Consider the following 18,970-nt stretch of genomic DNA (forward strand, 5'->3'; position numbering starts at 1 on the left):
GAAACAGGCCCTTCAGCCCAACTTACCCACACCAACCAAAATGCCCAATCAGATTCAGATTCAATTTTAATTGTCATTGTCAGTGTACAGTACAGAGACAACGAAATCCACACTAGTCCCACCTGCCTGTATTTGGCCCATATCCCTCTAAACTTGTCCTATCCACATATGTGCCCGAATGCCTTTTTAAACATTGTTATTGTACCTGCCTCAACCACATCCAATGGTGGCTCATTCCATAAATGTACCACCCTCTGCATGGGAAAAACCTCTAGGTTGCCCCTCAGGTTAATATTAAATCCTTCTCCTCTTATCATAAACCTATGCCCGCTGAGGCAGCACAGTAGTGCAGTGGTAGAGTTGCTGCCTTAGAGTGCCAGAGACTTGGATTTGATCCTGACTACAGGTGCTTGGCTGTATGGGAGTTTGTCCATTTTTCTTGTGACCGTGTGGGTTTCCTCTGGGTGCTCCAGTTTCCTCCCACATTTCAAAGACGTGCTGGTTTGCAGGTCAATTGGTTTCTGTAAATTGACCCTATTCTATGATAGAACTAGTACAGGGAATCATTGGTGGGCCAAAGGGCCTGTTTCCATCCTGTATTTCAAATCTAAACTAAACATGTAATCCCCCATCCCATTTCTGCCCCTTATGATTTTATAGATTCTAAGATCATCCTTCCATCTCCTACATTTGAAGGAATATATCTTTCAAGGCTGCCCAACCTCTTCCTATAGCCCAGACTCTCGAGTCCTGGCAACATCGTTTTGAATCTTTCCAGTACTCTTTCAACCTTAGTGACATCTTTCCAGGAGCTATGTGATGAAAATTGAACACAATGTTCCAAGGTTTTGGATAAATAAAAATTACAATCCACTTCAAAGTGTGGAGAGGCAGGGAGGGTAGAAGGGTTGTGGGGAAAGAGAATCTCCCTGTGGATATAATCATTGCAGTAGGGGGAGTATTGGTCAGCAGTGGACCATTGGGGATAAGGATGTAAGGTTATGATGACTGGGTTAAGGCTATTGGGTAGGGGAAATAGTGGAGGTGATAAGGAGACAATAGGGTGCACAGTGGTGCTGATGCCTTACACGCCAGAGACCCAGGTTTGAGCCTGTCTACGAAGGGAGTTTGTACCTTCTCCCTGTGACTGCGTAGGGTGTTCTGCTTTCCCTGCTATGAACCTGCTTTCCCCCCACAGGTGCAGGTTCATAGGTTAATTGGCATCAGTACAATGTTCCTGGTGTGTAGATTAGAACTAGTGTTCAGGTGATCATTGGTCAGTGTTGTGCGGCAAATGAAACTTTTCACTACTCGTAATTTACTTAACTTTATTTAAGCTTTAAGCAACTGATTTATTTAATACATCAACTCAGAAACGTCTGGCAAACATGGATGATTCCGCAGGCCTTTCCTGCCCGAAATTCTTCGCACACGCGCACTCCGGAAAAGTCCTGCACATGCGCACATGCACCCGCTTCAGTCAGCGTGGGCTGAGGGCCTGTTTCCATGCTGTATCTCTAAATTGAACTAATGGTGACGGGATGGGGGAAGCAATTAGTAACCATAACCATTTACAACGCTCCTTCCTGGAAGACGCGTGTATTTGGATTTCACTGTGGTAGTCTACGTGAAGCCTGGCCCTTTATATAAAAACTGCATGCTTCAAACCTACTGGCAGACCCAGCATTTGTGGAGTAAGATAGTGTAAGTGACAATGAAACAAGTATTTTTTGCAAAAATTCATTAGAATGCTGTGTTAACTGCTGAATTACTCCAGCATTTTGTGTCTTTGGTGTAAGCCAGTATCTGCAGTTCCTTTTTATTACATTATTTTTGGGGGGGAATTTACTGTATGTGGCCTGAGGACCCTGCACAAGTGTATCTAAAGCCCAACTTCGCTTTGAAAAATGTGTTACCAATGCAGTTGGGGTTTTTTTAAATACCATAGTGATGTGCACAAATTCATTGTTCAGTCTAAAAATCATGGTATATTGTTGTAGAAAATCGCTTTAACATTCCTGTAAATCAGCATACACTGGTTTTTGCGGCACTTCCAGTAAAGAATCAGGAGTCACTCGGCTTCCACTTACTATATTTTTCAGATGTGTTAAGAATTCCTTTTATTTCATAACTTGTTCATTACAGTTCAAATAAGTGATTAAAAAGTTATTCAATATTTAATGTAAATAGCAAAATATTTCATTGACATTTTCTAAAACATTTAAATCTGCCACTGTACTTTATAAAATTAAAATCTATGTCCATATGTCCCTAAATAATTGTCGCCAGGATTATGTTATCTCTTATCAGGTATGGTTGCACCATTCTTAAAGTTACGATTCTCATTTAAAAAGTTCAGATTAAAAGTTAGTTACCCATTGGCTTACCTACTGTAAGTCTTATTTCAGAAGGAGTTTCCATTTACATAATGCATTTCCATTCCCAGAAAGTCCAAAACATTTTGCAAATGTAAAAAAACAGGAAGGAAGGTGTTCCGTCAAAATAGCAACATATATAATTAATAAAATTGACCATCTCTGATGTTGATTGAGAGAAATAATAATTGATACAAGCCTACCTGCCATTGTATGAATAATGTAATGGTAGAACTTGACTCCACCTCTAGCAGTAAATAGTTAAGTTGCTGAGGTTCGTATTTTTGTTTGAAGATGTAACATTACAGGAATACAGGTGTCAGAGGCATTTTATTTAGAGATACAGCATGGAAACAGGCCCTTCGGCCCACTGAGTCCGCACCGACCGACGATTACCCGATATTGTTACATCAAGTTTCCTGCTGGAAATAAAATGTATCCTTGGTTCACAATATTAAAAGCTCAGTCTGGCAACTACCTTGGCAGCGATGGCCAGATCATCCCAATACCAAAATATATTAATCACACCACGTGACGGGATGGGGGAAGCAATCAGTAACCATAACCATTTACAACGCCCCTTACAACTTTATAATCTGTTGTAGTGTCTTTTTTATGAACCGTCTTTGAAGGTATGTATTGACACTATCCAGAGTAGGAAAATATAGTCCCTTCATTAACGAGTGACAATGAAAACAAAGAAAATTGGTGTTTTGGCAGCAATTACAATTTCTAATGCAGTTTATTCAGAATGGTTGAAGAATTGTCTAATCAGGAACAACGTGTATTCAAAATGAGAAAGTATTATTCTATGATTCATTAATCTTCATTAAAATCATGAGCAATGATACAGGATTATTCTTTCACCCAACTTCATAATAAGGAACACACTCCCAAAGTGGTCATAGGAGAAAATTATGATTTGATTGGCTGGGGAGAATCATTTTCTGGAGGTATATCCAAAAAAGGGCATTAACCTAAAATCCACGCTAGGACGTTGGTATGCAATGTCAGGAACTACTTCCTTATTAAGCATGATGGAAATTGGGAATAGTTTCCCCAACACCCCCCTCCAAAACATTTAATCTGAGTTAATTCCAATTTTCTAACTGAAGACTGATAGATTTTGTTTATTCCCTTGAGCAAGACTGTAAACCATGGTTGTTGAAGTGCAGTTAACCAGAGAATTTGATTCTCAGCTGGTGTCATGACTTTCATTGTCTCTAAGCAGGTTAGAAGTGGAAAGTTTTAAATTAAACATCAGTGACGTGAACCAAGCACCTTTTAATAAATGTACATCTCCCGTAGTCCCTACTGAACCAAAATCCACAACGCCATTTATCCAAACATCATAAAAGGATCAGTTACTACAGGGATGAAGTGCCCCCTGTCTGAATTATTTCCCAATAGGTTTAGTCGACTCTGATGTAATCTCAATAACTGCAGGTACATTCACCCGCCAGAACTATAAACTGATTGTTGATCCAACAATGACAAAGTCCTGTGTGCTCTCCCAGATGGATGTAAAATATCTATAGCATTACACTGTAAGCAAAGCGGAAAGTTCCCTTCTGTCCTGGTTTAATTCTAGTTATTCAGATGGTCATTAATACATGGACTTGCTATGCATTGTAATTTACAAGAATAACAATGCTTCAGAAGCTATTCATTGATTCTAAAGTGCTTTGAAATGTCCTGAAGTAATGAAAGGCACTATATAAATGTAAGTGTTCAAGAAGGAACTGCAGATGCTGGAAAATCCAAGGTACACAAAAATGCCGGAGAAACTCAGCGGGTGCAGCAGCATCTATGGAGCGAAGCAATTTCCTTCACTCCATAGATGCTGCTGCACCCGCTGAGTTTCTCCGGCATTTTTGTGTACCATATAAATGTAGGTGTTTATTTTGTTTATCTTTTTTCCTGTTGCATTATGGAGCTGTATATAATTCATTCCAAAAAATATTTAATAAGGTGTTCTTTGAGACTAGGTTGGTTTAAAATATCGACTCCTGTCTCCTGGACTTGCTGGAGTCTTGCTTCAGATTGGCGTTTGTCTTTAGCTACTTTCCATGAGAGCCTGATGTTGGCTTGAAGTAAAGGCACGAGTAAAGGATGATATTCCTGGTTTTCTATAGTCTGCAAGGCCCGCCCGCAGTAAGCTTGGGCCTCTTCTAGTTGATCTTGTTCTTGGTAACACACAGAAATAGAAGTTAGGGTGAAAAGTAAATGGCTTGCATCATAGGAGCACAACTTCTGCTGCAAGTGAAGAGCATTGATTAATGTCTCCATAGCATTCTCACGCATACCCCCCTGTAATAATCTTTGACCCACCGTTAAATCTCGAAGGTAAAAAAATTCCAAAAATATTTTGGACCTGCGAATGTCCGAAAATGAGTGGATATGCTGGAGATACTGTTCGAAAGCCCGACTGCGTTTTGCAATGGTTTCATGTGTGTAGTTTTTCCGGATTCTTTTCTTTGGAAAGACCACCTTGCCCATATCCTCCCTGAAGTTCTTGTGGAGTGTTTCATTCAATTTTGCAAAATCAGTGTAACGCCGAATAATCAGTGCTTTGTCTTCGTCCAAACTTCCAAACCTTATTACTTGTATGGTGTAAGCCTTTGGGAAAGATAAGAAACTCATTAGAAGTATGCCTTAAAAAGTATTAATTGCAATATTAATACTGAAAACAAAATATCTGTAATGACGTCCACCCCACTGCCCACTCCCCACTGAATGTAGCCATGGTGCATTGCTACCATTTCTGCTTCCAATCAAGGTAGAGTGGCCAATAGAGGAGAATGCCCAGACCCTATTGACAAATCTAAAAGATTCCATGGTACTTTTTTTTAAAGAAGTATAGAGAGGTTTTCAATGGTTACTGCTGAACATGCTTATTCAGTCCTCAAGGAAAATATATATTTTTAACCTTTTCTTTAAAAATAAAAAGAATTTAAAAAATAATGTACAGGAATTGTGAAAGACTACAAATGATTCCTTACATGTCACACATTATGAATAAGACTCAACCAATGAGAATTTCCTTAATAAATGTTTTAGTTCCACTAACAATGTTGAGAAATAGAAAACAATGGTCATTGTACATGTTTGATTTGTGGAATCAAATTAAATCTTAATCCCATTACTCCTTCAAGAACCACATAGGTCTTTACAGCAGAGAAAACTGGTGGGAATTTTTGACTTCCTTTTCTAAAGGTACAATCGAATAGGTGTTTTTGCACGATAAAGGAACCATATTTTTTTTTTCTGTGAAAGTACAGATAGAGTTGCCTTAATTAGGAAAGGTATAGAGTACTTAAGCTGGGAGATCATGATGCAACATGGACTGTGCGCAGTTCTGATCGGCCAGTTATATAAAGGATGTCATTAAGTTGGAACAGTGTGCAGCAGAGGTTTACCAGGCAGTTACCTGGGCTTGAGGGCTTGAGTTGAAATGAGAGATTTGCAAAGATGTAACATCCAGAGACAGATGGCTCTGGGAGGAGATTCTACAGATACAAAAGAGAGATGCTGGAAACCAAGAACAAAGAAGCACAGGAGGAAAGTAATGTCACATAATCGACACCACATCAACATAAACACCAGAACATAGCTGAGATAACTTTTACTCCCACTGTGAACAGAACAAGGAAATGGGGATGTTTTGGGAACTGACATTTAGTGAAAGTACTACTAGGCAAATTATACAGTATAAACAGACACTTTGATTATTTTGGACCAGATGAACAGATGGTGGATCTGTGCCAATATGAATTTGAGAGTGAAAGCAGATATCTAGTGGTATGTGAAGAAAGGGACAGGAAGTATCTCGTAGGTGAACAGAGGGTAGTGATTCTGGTGACCAACCATCGAAGAAGCCAACCTTGAATCAGGTCTCAGAAAATAAATCACTGCTGAACTCAGCCACGTTCATTTAAAGCAGGTAAGTAGCGGGTTTTGACAGTTGTAAAAGTAAACTACAGAAGGACGTAAATAAAGCTGAAAGTAAGTATTTGAACAATGCAGTGAATCTTTAAGTTATTTCAACTAATTGCCCAACTAACTGGGTAGCACAGGGGCTCAGCTGGTAGAGCCACTGCCTGACCTATGGTGCTGTCATGTGGAGTTTACACGTTTCCCTGTGACCACGTGGGTTTCCTCCTTGTGCTCCGGTTTCCTCCCACATGCCAAAGATGTGCAGGTTAGAGCCTCTGTAAAATTCTCCATGTGTAGGGAGCCCATGAGAAAACGGGATAACGCAGAAATGGTGTGAACATGTGATCAATGGTTGGTGTGGACCCGGTGGGCCAAAGGGCCTGTTTCCATGCTGTATCTCTAAACTAAACGTTGTTAATAGTGTATACTTATTAGGCAAACTCATTGGTGTATACTCGTGCGTGTGCTATATTAAATCAACAACAGATGAAATTAGAACAGCTACAAAAAGTGGAAAAACTGGAATTCTAAAAATGACTAGCGTTACCCATTTTACCAAACAAGTAATAGTGTTGGTGTGTGGATTAGACACTGATGCTGAATGTGAGGGTGTGGTTTATTAACTTCTAAAAATAAAAGGTTGTGCCCTTCGTTTGGTTTATTCCAGATTGGGCGTTAGCAAATTTGTGGTATCATTTTTGCTCAGAAGGGCAAAAGTTGAAATAAAATTGCAACGTTTTTTTTTAACTGCACATGTGAAGTCATTTGGGCCCCAAATAGTTCCTGTTGCTGTTTATATTCCATTTTATTCATCTTCTCTAATTCACATAATGTTTTACTCCTTTCTCCTCCATATCTATCCTGCTTTTCTTTAAATTGATTTATAATATTTACCACAAATACGTGGGCACAAAAAGCACGCATGATTTTTCAGACATGCCAATCAGGATGCACCATAAAATTGGATTTTCAGCAGTCACAGATTTGGGAGGTGTTGAGAGACTTGTCCAGGGAAATAACTGCAGTACATCATACGGGTGATAAACATACTAGCCACCGTGCAGGGACTGAATGCTTAGGATGGAGGTTGTGCCGTTAGTCAAGACGGCTGCATTTTCTTGGATGAATTAAGGTTAGTTGAGAGTTATTCATAGACTCATCCAACATGTGGAAAGTATCCCATTTCACATGTTTCTAGATTGTGGAAGGGCTTAGGGAAACCAAAGGATGAATCTTACTTCATTCTCTGAATTGATCTTGTGGACACCATGTATTTGCTGGGCAGACCAGCTGAGTAGATTATCTGGCATTTACTTTGCTACCATGCAGCAGTGCTTCTTTATTCGAATGAATGGAGACCCTGTTACTCTGCCAGGTGTGACAGAGCACTCAGTTTTTCGGGTGCATTTCCCCAAGTTTGACGTTTTGGAAATTCATCCAAATGTCTGCTTGGACACCTGACTCCATGAGGAGTGGCGTGTCAAAATAGGCAGGAAAGACAGGGTAACTCACAATTACTCACATGCAGGAATTGTGAAATTGGGACAATCTGTCATTTACTTTCAACAGAAAGAACTCACCACGTATTTGGAAGACGAGTCCTGGATGACGTTGGCACTCGTGACCTCAAATGTTAGCTTCTCTTCAATAAACTTCACTCTGGGCTTCTTCCAACTTTCCTGAAGCTGCTTTGTAAGCATATTGCATTGTTTAAGTTCACCCAAGGGATTTCCTACAAAACACAAGACATGAATTGTATGTTACATAGCACATAGAACACTACAACACAGGAAATGTTATGGATGAAAGTTATTTCAAGTGTTAAAATACAGTAACAGTACAGTAAGGTGCAATTTATCGATAGCGCAGATTGTATTGGTCACTTTCTTACTTGTATATAGGACAGGCGCAATCTGGCTCAGAATATGGTTAATGGTAATATGAGACCAAGCATTTTACTTCACCAATTGGAAGTGCATTCCAAATGCAACAAGAGTTTAAATCCTTATATTTTTAAACCAAGTTTTTAAAATTAACCGGCTGGAATATTGAAAAATTAATTAACAATATTCCTAACCAGCATGTCTTGGTGTTCTGGGGTATGCAAAACTTGCATACAGTAAAGGATAATTTTGTTTCCGAAGCTAGAGTCTTTTGTAGAATGCATTAGACCATTTCTCATTATTAAACTAGTCTGACCATGGCGATGTAGGTCAGAGCCTGGCATTCCTGCTCTCTGCATTGTTTCAGGCTGTGGTGACAGTTGATGTCTGCCTTCCGTTTTAGATTACAGTTCACAGTTTCAGTTGCAACGTCACAGAGCTTCTGTGTTCAAGGATTGGGAAATACATCCCTTTTGCCTTGATTGGAATGCAAGCAGGCATAGCAAACAGGTTTTCCTCTGATAGTGATAGTCTCACAGTCAGGAGAGAGAGAGAGACCGAGAGAGAGACAGAGACAGAGGGAGAGAGAGAGCGAGAGAGAGAGAGGGAGAGATTCTCCCCCTGGCTCAAACATAGCCCTCCGTGAAGGTTAAACATGATGCTGGAGGACTTTGGAATGATCTTGTTCAACACTGTTTATTGGTATTTAAAGTCCCCTTTTGTGCACAATCCCAGTCACAGAACCCAATTGCATATTATTCTGTGCCTCTGGATTCTTAGAATATTGAAAGGTGCAGTTTCCTACATGTCAAATGTCTAAACCCAAGATCAGCAGAATACACAGTGATGTGACTGATTCTCACGTAACCTTCATTTCACACCACACTAGGCTCTTTATATCACTAAACCACCGTTAAGTCTTGCATATGAAATTAGGTCGGAACAGCAGGAAGAAGCCTGATTTCTGAATGTCTAAGGAGGATTCTTAATTATCAGTAGGTTTGTTGCGGTGCCCATTAGTGGAGAGCTTGTTCGTAGATGATCCCAGCAGCAAATCTGTATTGGTTGAAGAGAATTTCTATCATTGAGATGTTTGAGCCTGTTTGTAAAACTAATGCTCTCAAAGTGATCCAACATTGACTCCAGGAGCAGGGAGGACCTTGGGTCAAAGGGCTCTGGCAAGGAGGGTCTTCTGCCCATTGTTCTGGGAAAAATATTCTTATACCAAAGGTCCAAAGGTCCAAAGACCCAAGATGTCAAAAGAATCAAATGCTGAGAAACGCACTGTCATCTCCTGGATTTAGCTGCAGCGGGCAATGCAGACTTTGGGTTTCCTACAGTGACCATCCCCATGATAGAGAAATCACATCCATGGCATGGACTCTTCATATTAATACCAAGTTGGTCATCAACTGCGATGTTTACATAGTATGTCATAGAATTATACAGTTTAAAAGAAAACATGGTTGCTCAGGTGGAGTGCCATCACCTCTATGTAACCACACAAAAGAAATCCAAATTGTTCAATACTAAAAGCAGCTTTCTGTTTGTTATATTTCAGCCGTCATCAGGACGAACTCTCCGCTGAATCCATGCTCCTTTGTCCATGTATAAGCAAATTCCAGGTGCAAGTTATGCCCCTGTCCCACAGGAAACCTGAACGGAAACCTCTGGAGACTTTGCGCCCCATCCAAGGTTTCCGTGTGGTTCCCAGAGGTTTTTGTCAGTCTCCCTACCTGCTTCCAACCTGCAACCTCCGGGAACCACCTGCAACCTCCGGGAACCGCACGGAAACCTTGGGTGGGGCACAAAGTCTCCAGAGGTTTCGTTCAGGTTTCCTCAGTGGGACAGGGGCTTAACACACCAGAACAAATGTTTATACTAGTATATTAGAGCAACTCTTCAATGTGCTATTCAAGTTACAGACCATATCCTTTATAATTCCATTACCCTTTGCCCTTCTCTATCTCCCTTCTTATCCCGATCATCCCCAAATTGCATAGATAGATGCTCTTCCCCCACCCTATCGATGCTGGCCATCAAATATCCATCTATAATAATACCATTTACCAGCACATGGACTGTAGCCTTTTGACTTTTCCAGCAAGTATCTGCATCTTCCAAAGGAGATAAGAAATAATAACAGAAGTAAACCATTGATCTTCACATGCCTACTTGTCATTCAATAATTTCAGCTTATCCTGTATTTAGTGCCACTTTCCTGATCTAACCCCTTATCTTTCAATTACCTTAATATTTAAAAAATCTAATAATCTTTATCTGGAATATACTCAGCAACCCCTTCCACAGACTTTCAAGTACAGAATTCCTAAAATGTGTTGCCCTCTGAATAATGACATTTCTTCTCATCTCAACATTGAACAGTCAGTCTCTACATTGACACTGTGACCCCTGTCATGGGAAACATCAACTTCTTATCTACTGTCAGGCCCTATAAGATTTCTCTTCACTCCTCTCCCGTCAAGAAGAAAATTCAAAAGCTTGAAAGCGCATACCACCAGATTCAAGAACAGCTCTGTTGTTATCAGACTCTTGAACGGAGCTCTCATGTACTGTCCAAACCTTCCAATCTAATTTGCTGCAGCCCTTATACTTTTTTAAAATCTGCACCTTCTTTGTAGCTGTAACACTATCTTCTGCAATCTGTTTATTTTCTCTATTGCACGACCTGATGGACTCATGTATGGTATGAATTGCCTGAAAAGCATGCAAAACAATGTACCTTAGGACACGTGACAATAATACGTTAATACCAATTAACATTAATTATCTGCTACATTAATTGGAATTACAATGCGTTATTAAATCATGGACCAAGGAAGCCCTGCACATTTGCAAGGTACGCATCGCCTATCATCATTTTTACCTTTTTGGCTGGCAAATAGGAAATAGAGTACATGGACGGGTTTACTTCTGCTTGACAAGATACAACAAATGGTTTGTCACAGGGATCAGTTTAGGGCCTTAATATTTCAGAATTTCGATCAAAGACTGGGATGAAGACACCAATTTTATGGTTACCAAATCTGCTGAGATAGGCAGTAAAATCAAGTTGTGAAGTGGGCATAAGGAAGCTGAGTGAAGGGCAAAGAGCTGCTAAATGGAGTACAAGATGGGTCCATTTTATGAAGAAAAATCAGAAGGCATATTATCGAATTAGTGAGAGATTGCAGAGCTCTGAGATGCAGAAGGCTTTAGGCAGTGCAAATATGGTAAACAATTAGGAAAGCAGAATGTTATTGTTTATTACAATGGATATTTAATACAAGGGGGTTATGCTTCAGTTGCAAAGAGCATTTATGAGACCATATCTCTATACCGTGCAGTATTCCTTTCCATATTTAAGAAGATATATTAATGCATTGAAAGCAATTCAGAGAATATTTACTAAACTCTACTAGGTGGGATGTCTCATGAGGAAAGGTTGGGCAAGTTAGTCTTGTATACTCTGGTGTTTAGAAGAGAAAGAGTAGATTTGATTGAAACATGAGAGGTCTTGACAGGTGGATGTGTAGGGGATATTTCCACCTGTGCAAAGGTCTACAGCTCGGGATCATTGCAAAAAAAAAAAATTCACCTCACCTTCTCCTACATTGCAGCTCTCTTATACGTTTTTAAACAGAGCATTGGCAGACTTGGGGACTTTTTTCCTCAAAGGGCAATGAAAGCAGAATAAATAAGGAAGCGAGGTAAATTCTTTAAAAGAAAGGGGTTGGAAGGGTATCAGTGGTTGGCAAGAGGTGAAGTTGAGGTTATAATCAGTTCGGCAAAATCCTATTAACTGTGGAACAAGCACTGGGGCTGAATGCGCCACACCTAATGCAAGACTAATAAACTTCCAAGAGGTGACGGACAACACAGTTGCGATGGTTACGAGTCATGAAGTTGGTGGCGGTGGCCATGGGAGGCTCTACAGCAACGTGGTAAGTGCATGGATCGATTGCAGCCTGTGGAGGGTGTACATGGCATCTTGTGGTGGGCTAGGCCGGGCCTTACTTCAATGATCCAGTGTTGCCTGGACATCGGGCCATGAAACGAGAATATGAGACTTGGAAGATGTAAGATGGCGCTGGATAATGCATGCTGTTCCAGAAAATGTATAGTATAATTTGACCAAATAGCATGCAGAACTAGCTTTTCACCATATATCTGTACACATGACAATAATAAACTAAACAAAATTAAATGAATGCTAATTTGTACATTTGTTCACTAAGCTTTCTTGGATGAGGTTATACAAATAACTAGAAATAGAACAAAGTATGATATCATCATTTTTGCTTTTTAATCACTCCTGCCTTCCACTCTTTTTTCTTTTTTCCCTTGCATTGCACCGATTCTTGAGGGCATATTGTTAAACCTCCTGCATTTCCCATTTGTAAATGGAGGTTATCAATCTTGAGGGTAGATGCTGGAGTAACTCAGCGGGACAAGCTGCATCTCTGGAGCCAATCTTGAACTCTTTCAACCTTTACCTCGCTCTGTACATTCTACCTGATCTACCACCATTTATCTTTATCCTATTGGATTTCTGGTATCTGCAACATTTTCTTTTTCTCAAAAAAATAGATTTCAACCATTTCGGGACATCCTTTAATCCTAACATGCATTGATATAAATCCATGCTTTCTCTCTATTAACAACTATCACTGTCACCACAGTATATGCAATAATATACAGAGAAATGATTGATCACAGATTTCAGCTTGTACAGGAGACATATTCAAGATTCAATGTCAGATTTCAAACATTATCAAATGTATGTATAACTATATATGAAATCAATGGGTTTAATATTTTATAGCAATGGGAAGGTTAAAGAAAGAATGTGGTGGGGACATAAACATTGGTAAATAAAGCGTTTGTTAAAACATTTGTAGGGTCTTTAATACCTCAATAACTTTTAAATAAAAGAGGATGTCATGGTTTCAATATTATTCAGAGCTCTGAATCATGGTTTCAATATTATGCAGAGCTCTGAATCTAAATCACTATTCTGAGATTTATTCTCAGTATGGTTATGAAAATCAAATGTGATGAGAACTGGAAGGATTAGTTCTACTGACGTCAACAGAAGTGAATGTGTTGAGACATATCGACCAGCAGCCGATAATTTCACATGCTCATTGCCAGAAACCATTGGTGAATTTGTTCTTTATATTTTACACGGGTGGGCACTGCCGACCAACACACCTTCCGGGCGTGCGTCGACGCCACGAGACGAACAACTACGTGCGGCCCGCCTCCTGGGCAAGGATCTCAGCTCAACAAGATTAATAAACAGCTATCCTTCAGCACTGAACCGAAAATTAGTATGTGTGATCGATCACAAGGCTGAAAGGTCTGAGAATCCTTTATTTTCAAAAAAAAAAATGAGACTTTAATGATATGAAAAATGGGGTGCCTGAGAGTGACAAATGGCCGAGGAATAGAAAGACGACATTGATAGTAGAACATTTATGTGAAATAAATTTAAAATTCATTCAATAATAAAAGAAAAACTATCCTTCACGTTGAAATTCAAAAGAAACACGATTATTTTAATTGCTATCTGTATACAATATCATGGTTAATTCCATTACTGCAGATATAAAAGGGAAAAAAAGCACCAAACCAAAATGCAAATTGTCTCCTCATTAAAACTTATGACATCATTCAGTCACTCATAATACAAATTCTGCCAATCTTAGCATTATCAAAGAACCATTGGCACTGTCCCTAACAAGCTGCAGGATTCAATTTAATGGAGATTTTCCCACTTCCTTCTCCACCAAGGGAACGATGCATCCATCTTATACACACCGAGTACGATCTGCCTTATTTTCATTTCTTACAATGTAATGATGAAAGGTACCACTTCATCTTTCATGCTGTTTATATCATTGTTCCCCCTTTTTTCTGCAAATGATTTTGCAAATAAAAAACTGCAACATTCTACTTAGGCCATGACTATTGATGATCTCTACAAATAAACTTGACTCAAAGAAAGTAAGAAGCTTCCAGCCCATTGACGTCGATGCAATTAAAATAAAATCTACTGATTTTCCCCCCTCTTTCATAACTCACATTGCTCTCGCTGGGATACGGTTCCAGGAAATTGCTTTGTTCCCAGCTACTTTGTGTTCTAGTTTCTCATGGAAGTTATTGAAACATACTAGGAAGGAAGTGGATGCCACATACCCAACTCCAATGCTGCACTCACTGATGTTAATACACTAACAAAGGAGATGACAAGGGCAGAGTTGGAGCAAGAGCTCATGATAAGGCTCCATACATATTCCTGGCCTGAATGAGCTAAGACACCGCTGATTAGGGACTGAACCAAACAATTCATGGGTCTGCATCAATCATCTTTCATCGCCTCGATGAACTCAGACTGCCATTTTATCAAGGCAACAAATGTCAACTCTCTAGGAGCTAGTGGAATCAAGGGATATGGGGAGAAGGCAGGCACGGGTTATTGATTGGGGATGATCAGCCATGATCACAATGAATGGCGGTGCTGGCTCGAAGGGCTGAATGGCTTCTTCCTGTACCTATTTTCTATGTTTCTATGTATGTTTCTATGAAAACCATGATGCCAAATTAAAGTAACCCCATCTGCCTGCATTTGGTCCATATGCCTCCATTCTCTGCATGACCATGTCTCTGCCTAAATGCCTCTGAAAGATTGCTATCATATCTGCTTTTCACAATTCCCTGACAGCGCATTCCAGGTTTAGGTTTAGGTTTATTATTGTCACCTGTACTGCTGTACAGTGAAAAGCCTTGTTTTGCATGATATTCACTCGTCAGATAACACGATATGTAAATACAGCCAAGCTAACTCAAGTACAATAAGTAGAACAAAGGGAAATATATAGAGTGCAAACTATAGTTCTCAGCATTGCAGAACTCCAGTTCCAGAGTTAACATACAATGTCCACAATGGGGTGGAGGTGAATAGAACAGTACCCTAGGTTATGGAAGGGCCTTTCAGGAATCAGATAACAGAGGGGAAGAAGTTATTTCTGGGACACCAGCCAATCTTTGTGTAAAAAACAACTTGTCTTGCAACTACCTTTAAACTATCTTCCTCTCATTTTAAACCTATACCTCTAGTGTTGTCATTTTCAGTCTGGGGAAGAAAAATATTATCTATGATTCTCAGTCTCCAACACTCCAGAGAAAACAATCCAGTTTGTCCAATCTTCCCTCACATACCACCAGATCCAGAAACAGCTTCTTCTCTGTTATCAGACTTCGGAGCAGTCCTTTCATAACCACGGTACAGTTCTGATTCTCCAACCTACCTAATTGTAGACATTGGACTGTTTCTCTGGAACAGTTTGCTACATTGCTGAGAAACTATATTCTCCACTCTGGTATCTTTCTCTACGCTCTATCTATTGTACTTATGTTTGGCTTGATTATATTCATGTATAGTATTGTCTAATTTGATTAGGTAGCAGGCAAACTCAAGGTTTTCACAGTATCTTGATATTTGTGACAATAATTAAACTAATGCTAAACCTCTTCAGTACCCTCTGTTAAGCTTGTACATCTTTCCTCTGGAGTGTGTACGAGAAATACACACGATACTCCAAATGTGGCCTCACAAAAGTGTTAAGTAGCTGCAACCTGACAAGTAATCAAAATCTGAATGAATGAAGATCCACACTCTGAAAATGTAATACTCAATGTCATAGATTTTCTTTGGCAGCCATTGTTACTCACTGTGCAGTAACAACAAAGATCGCTCACATAGAATAGAAGACCCAGCAACATTCTGTAGATTATGTAGCAGCAAAAACCTACATCTATCCTGAATTTCAGTGCTATGTCTCTCAGCCAGGTATCAAACAGCAAAGTTGAGCAAAGATTCAGAGCTACTGAAATGGCAACCTCCTTATTATGGCCTACATTGGAGGCAGCAAACTGGTTGACTCCATATTATCACTGACACCTGTCAATTTCTTTATATATTCTGCTCTCCCCTGTCCATCTGGGACTTGGAATATCCACAACACTGGATGGATTCTATCAATGATGTCCCCACTAAATCTACTGGCAGAATAAGTGACCAAGTGTCAGTGAGCATCCCAGGCACTAAGGGCTATATTATACACAGGCAATTCCACTAGGAGAGCCTCTATTATACATGTCAAGAGCACACAGAATCCTACTGTAAAAAGCACAAGGAGTTTACCATCTCATAAACTAACTGCCCCCTTCCCTGCCAAGCAACAAATGCCTCATCTGAGGTAAAAGCTGCCTCCTCAGAATCTACAGAACTGAAGTGGTAGCAAGTCCTCCTCCAACCCAAGGGACTGCCTAAAAACGACTGCTGCCAAATTGGCATAAGTACCACAATCGTCAATGAATGCTTTTGGATAACATTCCAAACCTTTCACTCTTTCCCAAGTAAGCTCGCTAACTTTATTAGCTTTGCTGTTGAGCAATAACTCTGAGTCTCCAAGCCCACATTAGGTAACAAAGTTGAATAAACATCAATCAAATAATATAGTAAATTATTTCCTGAGGCCATCACGATCACCCCAATCTTGCAGCAGCTCTTAGCCAGTCGCTTGGGTTGGAGGGTTTGTTTCCACTTCGGTTCTACATATAAAGACAGCACCAGTCTGGTACTTAAATGTTAAGAATTTATGTCGACGTATTTTTTTTAAAGAAATGTGAATTTGTACCCGTCCTTTCAAGCTCATCACTCTCAACGCTGCATACAAACTCAGGGTCGCCGTCCACACCATCTGCTTGGGCCCAGTCCTTTTCTGCAACATCCGTCTCTCCAAAACTCAGGGTCCCACTAAGGCGCGCCGACAACCCGTCCATGTCATCGTACAGTTCCGATCTCTCAGGAAGATCTTCCACCGTTTCGACGTTGTGTCTGTCAACTTTCTTCCGGAACCGGTGCAACAGTTTTGAGGCCATGTCCACACTCTGTAAAAGTACATCAAACAAAAGCAAGTCAACATTGTGTGCAGGAAGGGACTGCAGATGCTGGTTTACACCGAAGATAGACACGAAATGCTGGAACGACTCAGCGGGGCAGTCAGCATCACTGGAGAAAAGGAATGGGTGACATTTCGTGTCTTCAGGAGAGTCTGAAGAAGGGTCTCGACCCGAAACGTCAGCCATTCATTCTCCATAGCGATGCTGCCTGTCCCGCTGAGTTACTCCAGCATTTCATGTCTATCAGCAAGTTAACATTTTACAGCCTGAATGAAGGATGTGGAAACGACACGATAGACAAGAGAAAGTGGAGATTCATCACAAGGTCAAACCTTGCAGGAATATTAAACATTTCCACTGCACTAAACCCTGGTCAATCACGGCAACACACATGACCGGGACGTGGGGAAGCGTAGCAGAACACGGCACTGAAGTCTGCTGGCGAGGAGTGAGCAAGCACAGCGCCGAGCTGCTGCTGTTCACTGTGTTTAAGAGGGAACTGCAGATGCTGGAGAATCGAAGGTTACACAAAAAAGCTGGAGAAACTCAGCGGGTGCAGCAGCATCATAGATGCTGCTGCACCCGCTGAGTTTCTCCAGCTTTTTTGTGTAACCTGCTGCTGTTCACTGTCGGGGACAGTGGCAGAGAGACCCGGGGGGGGGGGGGGGGGACAGTGGCAGAGAGCCACCCGCGGGGGGGCAGGAAGCGCCTGCGTTTCTCACAAATCACAGCGTTGCTAGTTACATTCTTAATTCGTGAGGCATGCGATTTGAGGGGCGAATACAAAATATTGTCGACACACAAATCCCACGGAAGTGTAACAATTCCGGTCTCGCTCCCTCCCCCTCCCCAACACACATCCAACTCCCAGCTCAGTTAAAGGTGGTAGCCGTCTCCCTCCCTGCGGCGAAGGTTAACACAGGGGCCTGCGGGAAGAGGGGTTCTTGGGCTGAGAGGCAACGCTGTGGAAACCCAGCCTTGGGCCCGGCCCGGCCGGTCGGGCTCAGGGATCTTTCACTAGACTAACCTGGGTTCAGTTCTGGCTCGGCCGGGAGCGTATTCCTCCCAGGGAGAAAAACATTCCCTGCCCCCTCGTTAGGTAGAAAACAAATGCAGAGGATAAGGAGCTGCAAAAGTTTGCAGAACTTTTAATCCAGCTTTCCCGCAGGCAGGACGAGAACTTCCTGGTGAGGCGCCGAGGAGGTGGATCCGGGATCGCGACGCTGCCGGCCGCCAACCTACCCACTCCCTCTCTTTCCCTCTTTTTCTCTCACTCACTCACTCACTCACTCACTCCCTCTCTCTCTCTCTCTCCCGATCCCTTCCTCTCTCTCCATCTTCTCTCTTTCCCTCTCTCTCTCTCTCCCAGCCCCCTCCCCCCGCCACGGCCGCAGGAGGCGGGACAGCCAGCAAAAGGCGAGGCCACGGTAGGAGCGGGTAGGTTTGGATGGGCTGTGGGAGAGAGATAGGTAGACAAGCCTAAAAGAAAATTGATTTTGAAAATGAATATTTCAACAAACAAAGCCAAGTGCAAAGGGTGCTCTGGATGGGACACAGAGTGAGTGCATTGAGAACATCATACCTCTCAGACTGTTCTAACATGAAAAAAATGCTTTGCACTTTATGAACAATGATGAATTGTGGAAATGTACTGCAGACCAACGCCAAAGCTAATCTAAGATGCCAAATTGGATTGCTGAAGGTATGTGACAGCGCTGCCGCGGCGGAATGAATGCGTTCTGTCTCTTGGATCCAGTCTGTACACTGGACACGTATGCAGAGATTTCATTGGGGGGCGAAGGAATT

At 41.2% G+C, this 18,970-nt stretch overlaps 1 protein-coding gene across 2 annotated transcripts; it reads right to left on the reverse strand.

The window, feature by feature from the left end:
• Window positions 1-4,234: 4,234 nt before the first annotated feature.
• Window positions 4,235-18,437, reverse strand: snx21 (sorting nexin family member 21). Of its 2 annotated transcripts, none has more exons than XM_055652379.1 (4): window positions 17,497-17,596; window positions 16,900-17,152; window positions 7,892-8,043; window positions 4,235-4,994 (listed from the first exon to the last, which is right to left on the reverse strand). In XM_055652379.1, the coding sequence occupies exons 2-4, from the start codon at window positions 17,141-17,143 to the stop codon at window positions 4,323-4,325; spliced, it is 1,068 nt and encodes a 355-aa protein (XP_055508354.1). In that variant the 5' UTR covers window positions 17,144-17,152; window positions 17,497-17,596; the 3' UTR covers window positions 4,235-4,322. The 2 variants fall into 2 exon arrangements, with proteins under 2 accessions (XP_055508354.1, XP_055508353.1); XM_055652378.1 differs by lacking the exon at window positions 17,497-17,596 and adding an exon at window positions 18,192-18,437 and having other exon boundaries at window positions 4,236-4,994.
• Window positions 18,438-18,970: the final 533 nt, after the last annotated feature.

The sequence above is a fragment of the Leucoraja erinacea genome, chromosome 21, assembly GCF_028641065.1.
Source record: "Leucoraja erinacea ecotype New England chromosome 21, Leri_hhj_1, whole genome shotgun sequence".
In the NCBI taxonomy this organism is placed as follows: domain Eukaryota; kingdom Metazoa; phylum Chordata; class Chondrichthyes; order Rajiformes; family Rajidae; genus Leucoraja; species Leucoraja erinaceus.